At 36.5% G+C, this 17,325-nt stretch overlaps 1 protein-coding gene across 10 annotated transcripts in view; it reads left to right on the top strand.

The window, feature by feature from the left end:
• The window catches only part of KDM6A (lysine demethylase 6A), a 158,238-nt gene that overhangs the window by 47,424 nt on the left and 93,489 nt on the right, over window positions 1-17,325 (top strand). For all 10 annotated transcript variants that reach the window (XR_012996741.1, XM_076355062.1, XM_076355044.1 and 7 more), the window contains exon 4: window positions 758-807. Coding sequence is in view for 9 of the 10 variants with exons in the window: in XM_076355062.1 (XP_076211177.1) it covers window positions 758-807 (50 nt within the window). In the remaining variant the exon portion in view is untranslated. The remainder of the gene's footprint in view (window positions 1-757; window positions 808-17,325) is intronic.

Below are 17,325 nucleotides of genomic sequence, written 5' to 3'. Positions count from 1 at the left end.
CAAATCTTGGTGTTACTGCAGTGAATCATTATTTAAAAGTCTTTGGTTTTGGATGGTACCTACTGCAATGTTCTTACAAGAACATAAAGCCTGTTTGCGTTCTAGTCTGATGTGGCTTGTTAGCCGAAGGGCAAGATAAATCAACCACAATTTTTAGTGGGGAAGAGGGATTCAGGAATGGTGATTTGAGAAATTCGTTGCTAAGTAGAGCTAATATTCTACTGAACAGAGCTGTTCTTAGTGCTGTTTTCCAGGTTAGTCTTGGTCTTAGATGTTGAATAAAATGTAAGCTTTTTTTTCTGCTTGCTTTTGTTTCTCTAGTTACTGAATGAAAGGGCATGTGAAATTGATTTCTCTTTGTATGTCCCTCCACACCAGTTCTTTAGAAATTACAGGACATCAGGGAGCATGGTAAATGAGCTACATGATTAAATTTTTAAATCTTACAACAGCTTTGTCCAGGATGAAAATCCCAAAATTTCAAATGATTTCTTTGTTATAGGTTTTCTTTAAAATATTGCTTGATTTACATTTGTAAGATTAATAATAAATATACTTTTCGGTTGACATTTCATAAAACAAAATTATAATCTTAAGGAATGCATTACCCACAACAGTGTACTTATTGTGGCAGTGTTACTTTTATTAAACCATTTGTCATTTTAATGTTGTGTATTCTGACTCTTAAGGTTTTCTATCTTTTTCTTCAAAGAAAATGCAACAAAACAAATTCAACATTCATTTTTCTTTCCTACAGCATTATCTGCATACCAGAGGTACTACAGTTTACAATCTGACTACTGGAAGGTCTGTATATGCAGCTTTTTTTTTTTTAACGTATTGTCATAAATGATTGAATTTCTAAAATAGATTAATTTCAATATAAGTTTGGAGTATTTACCTGCAATTACTTTTTGGCATATTAATTGAGTCTTAATGGAAATGTTCAATATATACAATTTATTATAAATCTAAGTGGAAATAAATCTTCACACCATTTGTTGAAATGACAGATCAATTAACTTGACACATTTTAGATTTTTTTTTTTAATTATTGTTATCCATTACATCAGTTTTTCTTATGTAAGCATAGATATTTGGATACGTGTGAGTATTGAGAGAATCATAACCACTTGAAAGCTGCTGCGCAGGCGTTGGACTTGTACTAGGAAAAATGTTCTCAGGTTGCTTTTTATTTCCACAGATGCCAAATTGTTTAAAGTCCCTTTCAGTATTTTAGATAACATTCTTATGTAAGACAGGAAAAAATCCTGTTAGTATAGCTGTCTTATCTGTAAGTCCATGTAGAGGTATCAGGACTTTAAATGAATAAAATTAAAAAATTTCTTATAGCAATATTGTCAAAAATAGTTAGTGTTGTTATACTGTCAGGTGAAATAATTTGAAGTTCATGACTGAGACAGAGGTGCAGGAAAGCACGTAACACAGTAGATACTTGTGTGGTCTTAAGCAGCTGTTTTCCTTAAAAGTGTGCATAAATGCATATTTTGAATAGTGAGGCCTCACTCTGGAAAGACATCAATACCATGTATATACCGGCATTAGAGAAACATTTTCTGTATTCTTTGCATTTTATAGGGACTGTAAGTATGTTCTGAAATATCCTGTGACAACTCCTCCCATTTCGGGGGGTGGAAAGGGAGAAAGGCAGGGTAAATAAAGGGTAGAAGAGTGAACTGAAATGAGTGTGTTCTGGCATATGGAAGGAGAGGTCCAATCGGAGGGTCCTAGGAAAATCGTTCATATTGTCTTGTAAAGCCCCTGCTCCAGTAGAAGTTGCACGAGTGCCATTTTTGCACCAAGCCGTTTCGGAGTTGAAGTAGTTTTTCCAGAAACAACCCCTGTAGTTTAAAAGTTACAACAATAAAAGCATTCATCTATTCTTACTTGTCACATGTTCTCGGAGAGTTAGTTTAAAGATTGCTGTAAATGAGTGTTGAAATCGATCAATTAATTAAACATCTATTGCAGTAGTTTCTGTTGTTTGTACTCTTCCCACGTTAAGCATTTCAGAATAGTTTGTGACTTGAATTATTTTTTCTGGCTTTTGTTCTAATGGCTCATTTTTAGAAGAAGTGATAGATGATTCGTAAATTATTTTCCCTGCGTTTTCAGAGAGTTCAGGGTGAAATGTAAATGATTATATGTATTTCTACAGGCATAGAGTGTTTCAGAGTGGCTCAGAATATTATCTGCAATTAAAATAAATGCAAACTCTGATTGTTTTGCAGTTCCATTTCAAGAGCATGGATGGCAGTAAAATGCATGATCTGTGGTTTGCTTACTGAAAGCAATTTCTGTTTGTATGTATGCAATGTGCTGATATTCTAACATACCTGTTTCTTGTGTATATCTCAAGAGTTTTACCATGCAGAGATTATTTAAATCAATTCCAGTTGCAAGCACGAGAGCATTGTTTGGAGCTGACAACAGAGCATTTTGACTTCTACAAAGAAAAAACTCCACAAAACCCCAATAATTTTTCTTCAGGTTGGCCTCACCTGGGAAGGATACTATGCTACTTGATCTCATTATGAGCTTCCTTATAGATGTGTAGTCCAAAGTGGTTTGGTTTTTTTTCCCCATAATAATTTTGGATATTTTCTTAATTCTTATATGCATGAAAAAGAGCCTGAAAGAGTCCAAAAACATTTTTCAGTTGAAAGCTTTTTTTGCCGAAACTGATAAAAATCACAGGTGAATCATATTTCATCTTCTTGATGGATGATGAAGCTAGTCTGCAGTTGGCAGTGGGAAGCTGCCTGGATTGGGTCTAGAAAAAGGTTTTTCCCCCTTCCCCTCAACTGAGAGGATTTCTTGTTTCTTGTTATCCTTAATGCCTTGTATCAGTGAGAAACCGTTTAGTCAACCATTTAGTCAAGAATAGTAAGTTTGTGGTGTATTTTTGGTCACCCTTATATGCTGGTTTTTTATATTTTGTAATTAACTTTTTTCAGAGAGATACAGATGACAAAAAAAGCAGTCACATTTACTTGTTTCACTGTTGTGGTTTTTTAAGAATCTTTTTTTTTTCCCCCTTTTTTTTGTTGTTAGTTCTTACAGGGTTAGATGTCATCAGTTAAGTTGTTGGAATTTGTGATGGTAAAGAAAGGAAGAGAGAGAAGGGTGTGAAGAAAGGGTGGTATTTATGAGCTGTGAGGAGAGCTGTGTGAGGGTACTGAGAAATTGATGGAGAGTGCTGAATCACGTGAAGGTTATTATGTAAGGCAGGTCTGACACCAGACAGGAGCAGTCTTACAAACTTAGGTAGCGCACCTGAAATTACTTACTGTGGTGCAGTGCAAATGTACGTGGTTGAAATAAGTGTCCTGTATCTTCTTTGTTTTATAAACAGAAAACTTCTAAAAGGATTGTGAGAGATTTTAGGTCACTTTTGGGTATAGTTTGGCCTCCTTACGTAGTATTTTTCAGTCTCTGCTACTTTGGGTTTTCACTGTTGCATGGATTGGTAATTGAGCATTATTTTCATGCGTTGTTCATTATATGATATTAATTCTACAATTAATCTTTTTTTTTCCTTTCACAAAGAAAAGCATTTTACTTTTTTTTTCATAGATTTTTCTGATGGTCTGAATTTTTTACCAGGTTGTTTTCTGTCAATTTGGTGCATGGGTTGTTTTGTTGGTAATACAGTAAGCATTATGTTGATCCTATGGGACAAAAAGAGGAAGAAAAAACACTTTAGAAAATACACTCTGAATATATGTTATAGTGACAGAAGTGAAGGTGGAAGGTTGGGACGATGCTGTATGTTGCCATTTACCAGATCAATACTCCCTCCATTCTGATGAGATATTACTTCCTTTCAAAGAAGTAATACCTGTATGGATAGTTTTGAAAGAGCTGGATTGCATTATGCTGCATATTCCTAAATAGACCACTTTTTGCGGTAATGTCTTTGGGCACCCACAGATCAACATAAAATGTCCTGCAAAATTACTAAGTTTCTGCAATTTTTGTTGTACACAGGCACTGTGATATCTTCCCTCTGCATGTAAAAAAATTATTTTACTTGAAATCTTACGAAGCAAGTATCTCAACTTAGATAAAAGCTGAGAGAACTTAATAGAGTTCCTGCATTCAAGTATTTTTCTCAATGTTTCTTCTTATGTGCCTATGCTAAAATAAATCTCCCTTCTGTGCAATGTACTTCATTCTGATTTCTTTTTAAAACTCCCCTGTGTCAACATGTTGGGGGAGGTGAGGAGGACTGTGGGGGATAGGAAGGGCACTTCAGGAGAGGGAGACAACAACTAGAACTGCAGTTTGTAGATTTTGATGCTACTGAGAAAATAAAGATATCAAGTGTAAGTGTCTGCCATGGTTATCGTTTTTGACATATTCTGAGGAGGCAGGATTAGAAGCTCAGCAAGGAGTAAGATATTCCTGATTTTATCCAAACATGATGGCAGATATCTGGCACCTGGAAAAAGTTATTTTAATCATCTCATGTGTTGTATTATAATACAGTTGATCATACTGAACTCTTTTTTTATAATGTCTGGGTTCGGGTAGGGCTGTCCTAACAGAAATTTCAGTACATGAGTGAATTGAGTGTGTGTAAGTGTAAAACATCCGGATCTGTTGCATTGACATGTTGCCCAGGGCAGGGGAGACCTAGAAGCCTTCCTCCACAGATGTGGGGCTGCAAGAGGTTTCAGTGCTCACTAGAGTGATTCCTGGGAGGGTTTTACAGAAGAGCCTGGTTGTCCGGTACTTTGATTAGATCTCCTCTGCTTTGGCATGACACTGCTACTGCAGCCCTTGTGTGGTTTGGTAATCTTAATTAAAGTATATTTGTGGCCTTCTGCAGGTAGGTGAGTGTTCACATATTGTCAGTTAGAAATTGTGTGCCTGTAGTTGTTGCAACACAGAATTGGAATAAATAAAACTTTTTGGTATGGGTATATCAGGTAGCAGCAGGCTCCCATATGCTGATTCTCTACAGTGTTTCCATGAGCCATCTATTATGGACATCTCTGTGGTTGGGGAATGAATATGTAGCTTTCTAGACAGGATTTTAGTCAAATCCAGGGGATTGTGGACAAGTTATGAGGAGCATGAGAACAGCACTGCCACTGTACCTTATTCTGAGTGTGTTAATTCATCAAACAGAAGTATCCTGTCTGTCTTTAAGGATTTTTTTTTACAAAAAGCTGTGTTTCATCGGAGTGACAGAGGGTACACGGATACTTAAATGTTTCTATCTGTATGTGAGTAAGTTAGAGGATTGCCAGGGCACAGTATTTAGAAATGCACCTAAGTGAACCTTAAAATGATGGAAGTTACTGTGAAAACGAGTTACTCCTGTATCAAGGAAGACTATTTACTGTGGACTAGGATGCTAGAACTTAGATTGAGGGTGCCTTAAAAAGAAAAGAAACCTCAATTTATTCAGTTATACTCAACTGTAGTATCTCTGTATAGAGGAGTGCTTGGAGTGGATCAGTCAGAAAATCTGAATGTTCCTTGAAATGTTTGAGGAACACTTAATTAGTCAGTGTTATCCTCCAACGTGAATTCAGAGATAGACTTCTTGTTAGCTGTTGACTTTGGCTGGAAAGTTGCCTAGAAGAAAAGTAAATCTGTCAGGCACTCTTTATCATTGTTATGAAAATGGTCCTAATGACCTTTCTTTTTTAATAAAGACTTCATTTATGTGGTCAGGGTGAAAACATGAGAGAAGTTCAGTAAACTCCAAGGAGGATTTTCAAAGACCTACTTCTGTGTTCCAGTGGATTTTAAGAATATCTGGGTGCAAGTATAGTACAAACTGAATTCACAGTTGCAAGGCTATACTGCAGAAGACTGAATGGTCTAGTTTAAAAAAAAAAAAAGGAAATTGAAGGGGGAAAATAAATCACACAGTTGTTTTGCAGGAAGGTAAGGTATCGGTCTAGTTCTGGAAAGCAGCTATTTGGTACTCCCTGCCCATGTTTACTGGACATTAGAACTCATGTCTGAGTTCAGACGTTTACCTCAGACCTTCTTCATATTTGTCTCTTAAAACAAATTATTCTTAGAAATTCAGTTTTGGCTATATGTTTGCAAATAACAGAATTTCTTCTCACTTTTCTCAGATAGTCTTTATAAAACTGAGGAGAGTCCAAAACCATGCAGAGGTATTAAAAAAACCAAAAAACCCTAAAATTCTCTTTAGAAAGTCCAGGAAAATGCAACTGTGTATGTGTCTGCTAGTCATGGAAGAAGGATGTGATCTTAGTCTATGCTGAGTTGTTGGTTTGTTATAGAAAATGATTTTATAATGTTCCTGGTTCTGTAGACCTAAAGTGTAATTTAGTACCAGGTAATTTTTTACAATGCTGTTTTATCATTAAACCTATGTAGAAATGTTACTAGGAGTATTCTCAACTTATGGCTAAAACACTTTTAATTTGTAGTAAGGCTTTTTTTTCCAAAGAACTAAAGTAACAAAAGACCATGAGTGTTTGTTTTTAAATGTGACCTGTTGCTTATTTTAATATTTTTATGCAGCTTCTTTTCATCTCTCTACCTTTTCTGTTTTGATAGGCCAAATGTCTTTTTTTGGTATGTTTTCTTAATGCTATAAAATAAGAAAACAATTTAAAAAAAGTTAATGCTTTAATTTTGTACGTTTTGCTGTCTCTTTTTCTCCAGACTGTAAGTCTATTTCCCCCTTTTTAAATAGTTGGACAAAAAGCAATTACCAGACATACTGATAACAGCAAATAAGAGAACATTTTGCACCTTAGAGGATCTGTTATAAGACAGCAATTTTCCACTTCATTGACTCACAACTGTTTTATTTTCTGCAGTAACCTCAAAATACCAAGTAGTGTTTTTAGACAGAATTCATCAAAACTTGTTATTTTTTTAATTAGATATAAAGACTTAGTTTAATTGAAACAGTACGGTGGTATAGGATCAGTAGAAATTGCTGGAGCAGACACCTTCCTGAAATGAAAGTTGGAGAAGGCAGTAGGATGATTTGTGAACGCTGCTTTTTATTCAAGCCCTTAGTTTTTTGGAACTTTTTTTTAAGAGAAGGGATATCCCATATAAGGAGACAGATTTCCCCGTAAGAGTCCTCAGAGAACAAAATTTTTAAATGACACAAAAAGCCTTTAATATAAATTATTGCCACGTAGCAACACAGGGCATGTAGAGGAAAAGCAGAAAGACAGAAACAGTCCCTTGGATCAGAGGAGACCTAATCAGAGAAGCATTTAGAAGAAGACTTGATCAGGAAAGCAAGTTTCAAAAATCCTCAGTAAAGGTGAAATTTGCTGAGATTAAGGGCATTACAGAAGGAATTGGGATATACGGTAGGTGACCTCAAGATGGGTAAGGTGTAAACCTGCAATTCAGAACATACTTGCAAAGTAAAACCAAAATGATAGGGTAGGAATGGAATAAATAGAAATTTCAGAGAAAATGGATAATCAGAAAGTGAAAAATAAAAACAGGTATTGAACAAAGAGTCAGCGGCTCTGGAAGGTGTTGAGAAGGGAGATATTAATACCTTCCATATACTCTTTACTTCTGTCTGAAAATATAATGGTCATCAGTGCAGCACATGGGATTCTGTACCACCCCTCACTTTTGACTAAAACAACAGTTTTTCGATTGCAATCCTTTCACTAGAAGGATTTTGACAAAGACATTCTGGTCATGTTCTGAGAACTTATGAAATATAACTGTTTCAAGACCTATTGTAGACTAAGAGGGAGAGAGAAGCATGATATTATTCTGTGTTATGGAACAGCAAATACAAAATAGAGATAAGTTTGAAAGGAATGTCCTAATTTTTAAATACTGAAGACAGTAGGTCATTGTAATGGAGATAAAAAGCATTTTTATGGGATGTAATGGGGTAAGCATTTTCAGGAGACTGTGTTCTGGAAAGCAATCTAGAAATACAGTCTGAGTCTGATACAGCATGATAATATAGGATGGCAAGCTATTATGTCCAGAAAAAGAAAATAAGAAAAGGGGAGGGAGAAGGCTGAGGAGAGAAAAAACTGTAAGACCAAGTGAGACCGAACAAATAATATGAGGAAGAGGAAAGTGTGGCTAGAGGAAGAATCCCAGGGAGTGGGGGAAGGACAATTGTAGTCCTGCTGAGAATTTGAATGTAAAGAAAATGAGAGGAGTAAAAACATACTTTGAGGCTAAGAGCATATGGGGAGAAGGGAGGAAGGTATATATAGAATAATAGAGTGGATTGTGGGAGGTCTGAAATGAGACTTTTGCCAGCTTTCTCCCCAACAGCAACCTCTGTGTCATAAATTCACCAGGCATAGTGGGAGAGATTAAAAAAAAAAAAATTAAAAAGAAAAAAAATCCAAGGAAGATGGTAACTGTTCAGGAGAGGAGCACAGTGTCACTCTCCATCAAAGGACCAGGATGTCTTCTGTTTTGAGGAAGGTGGAAGAGGGTAGATTGTGAAGCACTGAGGATCACTTAGGGAGCTATATAAGTAGATAATAAAAATTCGGTATGTTTAGAGGAGAGGAAATTACAGTAATGGGGCTTCAGCTGATAAAAATGAACTTTGTCCTGAACTTGCTGGAGAGTCCATGGCAAGAGGAGGAGTGAGTTAAGATTACAACCTCCTCTCTTATTAATTAAACAATGAAGATTTTTAATGTATGTAGCTGTTAGGGCAGTTGGTGATAACAATTTTCTGTCACAAAAGAAAGGGTTTTACAGGAAATCAGGAACAAGGATATAGCAATTGCACAAAGTCTTTTACTGAACTGCTGATGAAAAATACCCAAGGACATATTTTCCATAATATTTAATTTTTTGAGGTGCAGTGGGTAAGAGTGAGTAATTCTGTTGATGAAAACAAAATTTTCACTTTGATCCTAAGATATACTGGCAAAACAAAAAGGGGGGGGGAAGCGGATACAACATCATCAAAGGTCATTTTAAAGAAAAATAAGTAAAAAACCTATAACAAAGCTCATAGCTAGCAATATCTGTTTCTCCAAAGATTTTAAAAGGTTATTAATACATTTAATCAGGAACTTGTCCCTTCAGTATGTCAAGATGGATGGAAATTGCATGTGAGAAGATATTTGAAAAGCTAGAAAAGTTGTTAAAAGAACAAGACCTAAGAGAAATTTGGAGTATGAAGACTGCTAAATTGAAGGGCTAAATTTGTGAATTGTGCACCATCTAATCTCTCTTCTGTATCAGAGTACTTGGTAGCTTTGGTAACACTGTAAATGAGGTTATTTCGGCATCCCATATGTGTGATCCGTTAGCGTGATTACTCAGTGATGTTAAAAAAAAATAGGGATTCTTAAATGCAAACTATGTTTATGAAGACTAACTGCAATTCTGCCTCTTTAGGGTAAAAGAATTATGTGTATGCTTTCAAAATATTTCAGAGAAAATTATTAATAAAGAGAAACTCTGGGATGCTGGAAAGGTAACGATGACTGTGTTACCAATAATACTTGGTCATCTATACAATGCACAAGAAATAGAGCAAATGAATAACTGTATTGGGTTTCAGAAAAAGATCTTTTAATACTGGATGCTAAAAATAAATGTTCTTTCTCGTAAATCAGTAAAACAGACAAGTTGAAAGAAGTATACTTTTTTTTTTCCTAAAACGTGGTGTTAAATTAATGCCACCTAGAAAGATTAAGGAGGAAATGTGTTGTATTTCATGCTGTTAGAGGAAAGCACAACTGATCCCTGGTTTAGAAAAGAGGATACATTTATCCAGATCTTTCTTAAAGGGTAATAAATCTTAGGAATTATAGTTTTGAGTTTTGTGCATTCTGGGAGGGGTGTGTGTGTGTCTAAAATTCTGTCCCCATCAGCTAAACCACAGAGAATTCTTAGGTAGTCCCATGACAGAGAAAGAAGCAGATACTGTTTTTTATTATTGTTAATGCAGACAAATAATGCAGCATGTCCAATTCTGTGTACAGTAAAATTGTACAAGGTTCTAATAATTAACTCTTCTTATTAGATGATTTATCTAATGAAATTATGACAGGAGGGCATGTTCCCTCTCCTTGAAAGGAATCAAGAGTTAGGTGTAAAATCTTAAAAAGAATGAGACTGACCAATTTAACTAATAACAATAATAAAAAATTTTGACACATTGCCTTTTACATCCAGATAAATTTGATAAATTACCTCTTTTTTTTAATGTCTCTTTCTATTAACTGTCATCGTACAAAACAAAGGAATCCTCATCTGCACATATAAACCATGTACCTGTTTGGGTCACAACAAGTATTAGGTCTTTTAGGGAGCATTGTATGTCGCTATTTGAATAGAAATATTTTGCATTTGCACTAAATTAGAAAAAAGTTCTTATTTCAATGTCTGCAGTTCTGAATTTTTTTCAATGTATATTCATTCATTAAGCCACTCATCCCTTTTAATCAATGGCTTTATAAGAACTCAAAACTCTGGCAAGTCTGTAACATACTCAGGATGTTAATGGTAAAAGAGGAAAGAATGTGCTTCGGGGAGAAACTTTGTTTGGGTCAGGAGAAGGAGAAGACAAGCCAGAATCTCGGAGGAAACACTCCCCCCTCACCCTAGACATGGTATCTGTTTCCAAACAATATTCATAACATTTTCTAATGGTGATGCTTCACCCCGGAAATTCAGCAGGAATGCGTTTCTTGTCTCTCCGTATGTACGATTTCTGTCTAGAAGTCCAAATACTCTGGGTGGAAATAACGTAAGTATCATCAGGATTGATGGAAAAGTCTCTTCAGAAAAGCTTTTTATGCATGTTGAATTCTCCTGTTGCAGAAGTTTCCTTTGTGCAGAATAAAAAACTGTCATCTTTCATCTACTGGTACTTAGAATAATAGCATGCTTCCTTTCTTCAATCCCTGTGATGAGAATGTAGGATGCTAAAATATGAGACATGCTGAAGTGTGGCAGTGGAGAAACTCATCAATTCAGATTGTTGGGAGAGAGGCGTATTTACTTGAGTAGAACAGTTCTGACTTGAATGGAGGACATCTTCAGTAGGCAAGAATATTATCTGAATGTTGGTAATACTGAATGACCAAATGTTTCTTTTTCTAAATATAAACAACTATATTGACAATGCATGTGATGCTTGCTTTTTCAAAAGTATTCTGTTGTTTGCAGAAGCCACGGTAATGGTACAGTTACTTCATACTCCGTATGATTGCTCTTTCGTTGCATGGAAAAGGTTAAAACAAAGCACACCACCCTATTTTTCTTACTTGTAGTTTGTAGATTCCTGTTGATCGTAAGCTATAAGTAGATACTGTCTCATTAATGAGTGGCATTTCTTTCCTTCAGAAATGAATCTTTTACATTTTAAGGGTCTGTCTTTAAAAGATGAAATATTTGCCTAGTTTTAGAAACAAAGAATTGTTTTATTTTGCAGATTTTGATTTTTTTTGTATTTGCTCTCTCCAGAACTGACAATTCAGTTCTAGCTTTTTAAATACTCTTTCAAGCATATACCTAATTAAAGTGTTCTGCTGCATCGTTTCCCCCTTTTCCCAGGGATACAGATTCAGTCTTTTCTGTGTGGTGGGGGCGGGTGGGGGAGGAGTGGTTGAAGTGTGGGTGGATCTAGTACAAATAGATGGAGGAGGTAGCAGGTGGGAGAATGGGGAGACACAGAGCTTGGGGTCTCTTTCTTAAAGAGCCTACGAGAAGCTTGTGTGAGGCTAATAAGCTCATGCTTTGAAAAAAAGGGAAATAATTTAAAATGTTTTTAGAGTAGTGTTTGAGCATGATTGTGCTCTGCTCTCTGAAGCACCCTTACAAGGATGAGTATTTAGAGGAGAAATAGAAATCAGTTCTGCTTCTTGTGTTTACTTGCATAAAGGGGGTAGCAAGAAGTAACCTCTGGTGTCTGCTTGCCTTCGTGGAGTGCATCAAGTGAGATCGGTGCTGAAACCACTGAGTACTCTCCTTGAAGGGAAGGCCAGATGCTGAAAAAATACTGGAGATTGAAATACTAAAGCATACTAACGGCAAACAAATAAAACCTTTGAGTTGAGATAATTTCAAGCAAAAGTATTTCTAAATGTGTGCTGAGAAGGTCTTGCAGCTGCCTAGAAAACCTGTATCTAATCGTCTGTTCCTATGCAGCTTGCAAGTTTGTAGTAAGTAGGTAGGGATTTACCAGCATTCAGAAGAACCTGGGAAAAGACTAGCTTGTCACCCTCAGCCACTTCTCTGGGCTGCTATATTAAAAATACTGGGCATTAATTCTGAAGTCACTGTGCAGTATCATTTTGTTTTGTACAAGTTATCCCTCCCAACTTCTGAAGGATAACTCAGAACTCGTAACTTCTATTCCTCATGCTGTGTCATTTTTCTCATCTCATTTGCCAGAGGAATGGGACTGATGAGGGATCCAGCGTCTCAGATATGGGAGAAATAACAGTCAGTTAGGGCTCTTTCACCCTGTTTTCTTCTTTCCCAGCCTAGTCTTTGTTCTGCAAGGCCAAGAAGTTCCTCAATTAAATTTTATCTGGTATTACCAGCCAAAATAAATGTAGCTATTTTTCCTGGTTTCCTCATTCAGTCTTTCTTTCTGGATTAGGTTTTTACTTAGTGTTTTTCTTATTGCAGGCATTGTTCTAGCCTCTTCTTTCTGAATTCTCAGGGTCACCAGAAAAACAGCAATAAAACTGTATTACCAGACATCATAATTACACTGATGCTGTCTAACGTGTTTTCTGACAGTATTTCAGGTATTGTTTTTCTCTTCTCCCAAAGAGGATTGGGATCTATTTCATGTGTTTACCTGTCGAGCTCTGATTCTTGGAATCAGACACAGATCCATTCCCAGCTATCTTAATGATGTAATCAGAACTTTGTGAACTTTTTCTGAAAACAAGTAAGCTGAAAAACCTGATTCCAATCCTGGTAAACACTGTAGAAGGGAAGGTGGATCAAACAGGATCTAGTAAAGGGGGGGGGGAAATAGAGGGGATTCAGTCATACGTGCAGTTAGCTTGAACTTTGTTTTTGGAAAGGAAAGAAGATAAAGTGATTATCATTCCAAATGACTGTTTTCATTATAGCTAAGGGATGAAAACCCATAGTGGTGGCAGAGAAGGGGAAATCTCTTTAAACCAGACTAGTGCTGATGGTGATATTTTCTGTGTTTTCTGTGCTGTTGTCAACTGCTGCAGGAAATTCATGCTTTTACGGCATCTTCCAGAAGTTTTCATATCACTGGAGGTATAGAAAGTTGCAACAGTTTTGCAGAATGCTGCGGACTTGCAATGTTCTAATGGTTTCAAAAAGCAGCTGGACAAATTCAGGGAAGAAAAATCCATTAAGAGCAATTAAATATGAAGACATTTTGTCTGGCTTTAGAAACCTCTGAACCACAAATCACTGGAGGTTGGGACAGTATTCTTGGGAGGGGAAGGCTTAAAATAATGATAGAAAAGTGAATGAAGTTACTCTTAGTAGTAACTTCCAACAGCAACATTTTAAAAGTTAAATGTTACTGCTGACTTTTACGATAACCTGCCCCCTCCCTCCAGGATCACCTACTCGGAGTTATGTTTCTATTTAGTGACATAGTCTTTACCTTTTGGAGAGGAAGGATGATTTTCTGATTAAATGCAATCATTGGATGTTGTCTAGAGCAGAATTACTCTGTGGAGCTATAGAAGAATTTCAGTACACTTTATCCTATTCTCGCTCTCTTAAATCCATAAAAATATAATAACATAAATGAAGTCACCCATCTAGTTCATAATGGAACTTTATAACCCTGTCTTAGTTCTGTTTCTGATCTCAAAATCTAGGCAAACAGAGCCCTCTATCTGTCTGAAACTTGTAAATAAGTTCTGAAGAAAAGCTTGTCTTGAAGGCACTTTCACTTCACTCAGACAATATGTCTTTCAGAGGAATGTCAGCCTTTTTCTTTCCTGAACTTTCTTCCCTGTGCATTGATGTCAAACAAATTCCTTGGGCGTCTCTCCTCGGTCACGATGGCTGTAACACTGGCTTTTGTAGAAAGATAACATGCGGGTACTCCTTGCTGGTGAATTTTTCTGGCCTGGGCTTTGAGTAAAGAGAAAACTGAAGCAAACAGGTGATGAATGTCACTTCTGAGTTCAAGACAAACCCAGATGAGTGATGCCACAGGAAGGCAACTAGTCTTGAACTGAGAATGAATATTAAGTGCCGCCTTGGAAAAATAATACAAAATAAAAATGGCTCTAAAGGAACACAGTTGATATTTTGGAGTTTTTAAAATGCAACTGTTCAGTGGTTTTGCTAATTCTGGTATTTTACGTAGATGTGTAACTCCGAATTCACGTGGCATCTTTCCGTGTTCCCTGTTAACTAACCTCTCTAAACCTTGATTTTTCTCTTTTCCTGGGATTCTAGTTTTAGTTATATATTCTTAGTCTTACAGCCTGTACATACAAACTGGGAGATGTTGTGTATGTCTTGAGATATTTTGGTGATTCAAGTTCAGGGAGCAAGTACCAGGGATAGGACTTTGCTTTGTTATTTGGCTGGAACACAGTGAATCACTGAGGTATTGGAGCACTGTCTTGAAGCACTGCTCCTTTCCATGGTAACTCATCTGTTCTGGCTGCGAAAAGAAAGTGGTCGACAGTTTTGTAATTATTGGGAAGAATGTGATCTGCCATGTCGACAAAGGATTACTTTGTGAGAAGTGGAACAAAGTTTCCCGTCTCTGTGCTGTGTCAGTCAAGTGAGAGATGAACAGCAGTTCATTGGTCTGGGTTATCAAACCGATCTAAATCCAGAAGCGTGCATCTTTTCCTGAGTCACTTTGGTAGACTTTGCTTTTAGAAACAGAGAATGAAGGGTGAGTGGCCGTGTGTAAGAAAATGTAAGACATGGATCTCATAAAGCCAAGTTACTCAAAATTCTTGGTATAGAAACTCCCGCTTCATTTAAATGCAAGTAAATAAAGTAGGATATTCTATTTTATTTCTTTCACCCCATGCATATGGCACAGACAGCAGAGTTCTCAAAGGGGTTTAGGGAGGGCTGAAACAGGTTGTTAGCCTGAGGATTCTCTTTGTTTTACTGAAGAGGATCTGAAATTTAGGCCTGAAAAGTATTCATTGGAGGCCAGTCACACAGTGAAGGCACTAAACAGGTTTAAAAATGATTGAGAGGCATAGCTATCATTCTGTGAAATCTTAAGAGAAATTGAGAAGTTGAATATATCTACCAGTTGATACAGAATCAGATATTTAATTACCACGTTAAAAAATTAAATATAGCCTGGCCTTCCTAAAGCACATCCTAAAGTGGATGTGTTCATGCTTAAGAAAAGGATCAAATGTAATGTCAAAAACACGTTAAAGAGAGGGAAGTGTTCCACAAAACTTCTTACCTTAAATGCTTCTGCAGGGCATCAAGCCCAAATTAGACCTTCCAGAACATGAGTTCATATTCTCTCCTTTTCCCTGACATTGATCACGAAGAGACCTTTTTAGGCTCCCTGCCTGTCGTATTCCTTGTCTGTCAGAGCAGGTCTTCAATGGCTATTGTCTGTCTCCCAAGGAGTAATTTATTTATTTATTTATTTTGGGAGTTCTTCCTGGCAGACCAGTACTTAAGTACCCTTAATTAATTCACATAATCTTTCCATGTTAGTATTCATTCTCCTGTACATTTGAGGAATAGGTTTCTTTGGTTAAAGCACTGCAAAGAGTATTGATAATTTCAAGGTAGGATATTGATGGCTGCCCATTTTGAGATCTGCTAGGTGACTGCAAGGCCATGATCACAGGTTTATGAAGCTGCCCACATCATTGTCTTCATGCCTTAGAACCATCTTTGTCTTTCTGTGGGTGTAATTTACTTCATTTTTGATATCTGCAATTAAAGAATGATCCTGTTTATGGAAATTCCATTGTAATAGATAACTGGACCTTAAGACAATGTGTAAGAAAGCTGTAAAGTCTTTTTTGAAAATGTTACTTTAAATAAGAAGGTAGAGAGATTCAGATTACACTGGAGAAGAATCATATATTCAGAAAAGACAGGAAATAGCATACAAGATATAAGCTTAACCAGTCCTTAATGTTCTCTGAAGTGATAGAAAATTGTTGTTAATCGTGTTGTGAGGGGGGAGAAACCACATCTTTGATCTAGGAAAATAAATCTAAATTGATGTACATTAGACACTGTCATATGGAAGAGTTGTAAATGTGGGGCTGGTTTTAAATATTTTAATGATTTTAATGGTCGGAAGTGAAAGTGAATATTGATATTCTAAAATAGGAGATAAATTTTGTATGTTGAATGGTAGAAATTTAGAAGTACAAAAAAAAGATTATGGAGAATTAAGATAGCAAGTGGAATTTCATATGGTATGTTGAGATTTTTATATGGAAGTATTTGAAACTATTTGTATCCACCATCTCATGTATACATAGCTGATAGTGCTCAGGAAACTGACCTGAGCATCAGAAAAAGTAGAGAGTATAAAGAAAAAGTTAGAAGCCCCAAAAGTATTTAGTATAATGAAGAACAATATAGAAGCCTATACTGGAAAGCATGGTCTTATATAAAAGATAAGTATAGTTCAACCTGACATTTTGCTAGAATCTAGTCATCCTCCTCTCAAATGTAGAACAGCAAAATGAAATTTCAGATAAATGATAAAAGCATATCCCAAGAACTGTTTGCAGAGGAGACAGACTGGAGTGAAGGTGAATCAACACATACCATGTATACGGGTTAGAAAGGGATTCTGCTGACTTCTAGTACAAGAGTAAGGAGGTGTCCACTCACACTGAGGAGCAGCAGTGTAAAATTAATTTGTGGAACTCAACTTAGCAAGGTATCTTTAAATAAGAGCTCCCTAGAGTTTGCAAAAGGTTGTCAAATTAACAGAGGAGGAGGAAATCCCCGTACTATGGCATTGGTTAATTGGTCCTTTTCTTCTGTCCTCTCTTCCCTCCTCCTTCAGGCTATCAGCTAACTGCATAAGCAACGGAGTTCAGGAATAAACTGCCCCAGAGGAAAAGATTTTGAAACTACCAACTTTGAGGGGTTTCTTATAACCTTTCCTTGTAAGATAAGGGTAATAGTCAGAACTGAGGAGAGACTGGATTTAAAAATGTTCAGGTTCCTGATTCAGGACAGTTGTGATGTTTCTATTTGCAGTTTTTCAGAGCTAATTTTTCAAAAGTTAAACTGTTGACAGAAGTAATTAAGTAACATCAGGTACAGCAGCAGTGATACAATGATAAGAAGAAGGGGGATTAGTGAGGGAAAGAAAGCTGAGCTCTGGAGTAGAGGAAGAAGGAG

The sequence above is a fragment of the Aptenodytes patagonicus genome, chromosome 1 (assembly GCF_965638725.1).
Source record: "Aptenodytes patagonicus chromosome 1, bAptPat1.pri.cur, whole genome shotgun sequence".
Lineage (NCBI taxonomy): Eukaryota > Metazoa > Chordata > Aves > Sphenisciformes > Spheniscidae > Aptenodytes > Aptenodytes patagonicus.
This window is presented reverse-complemented; position numbering and strand designations above follow the sequence as displayed.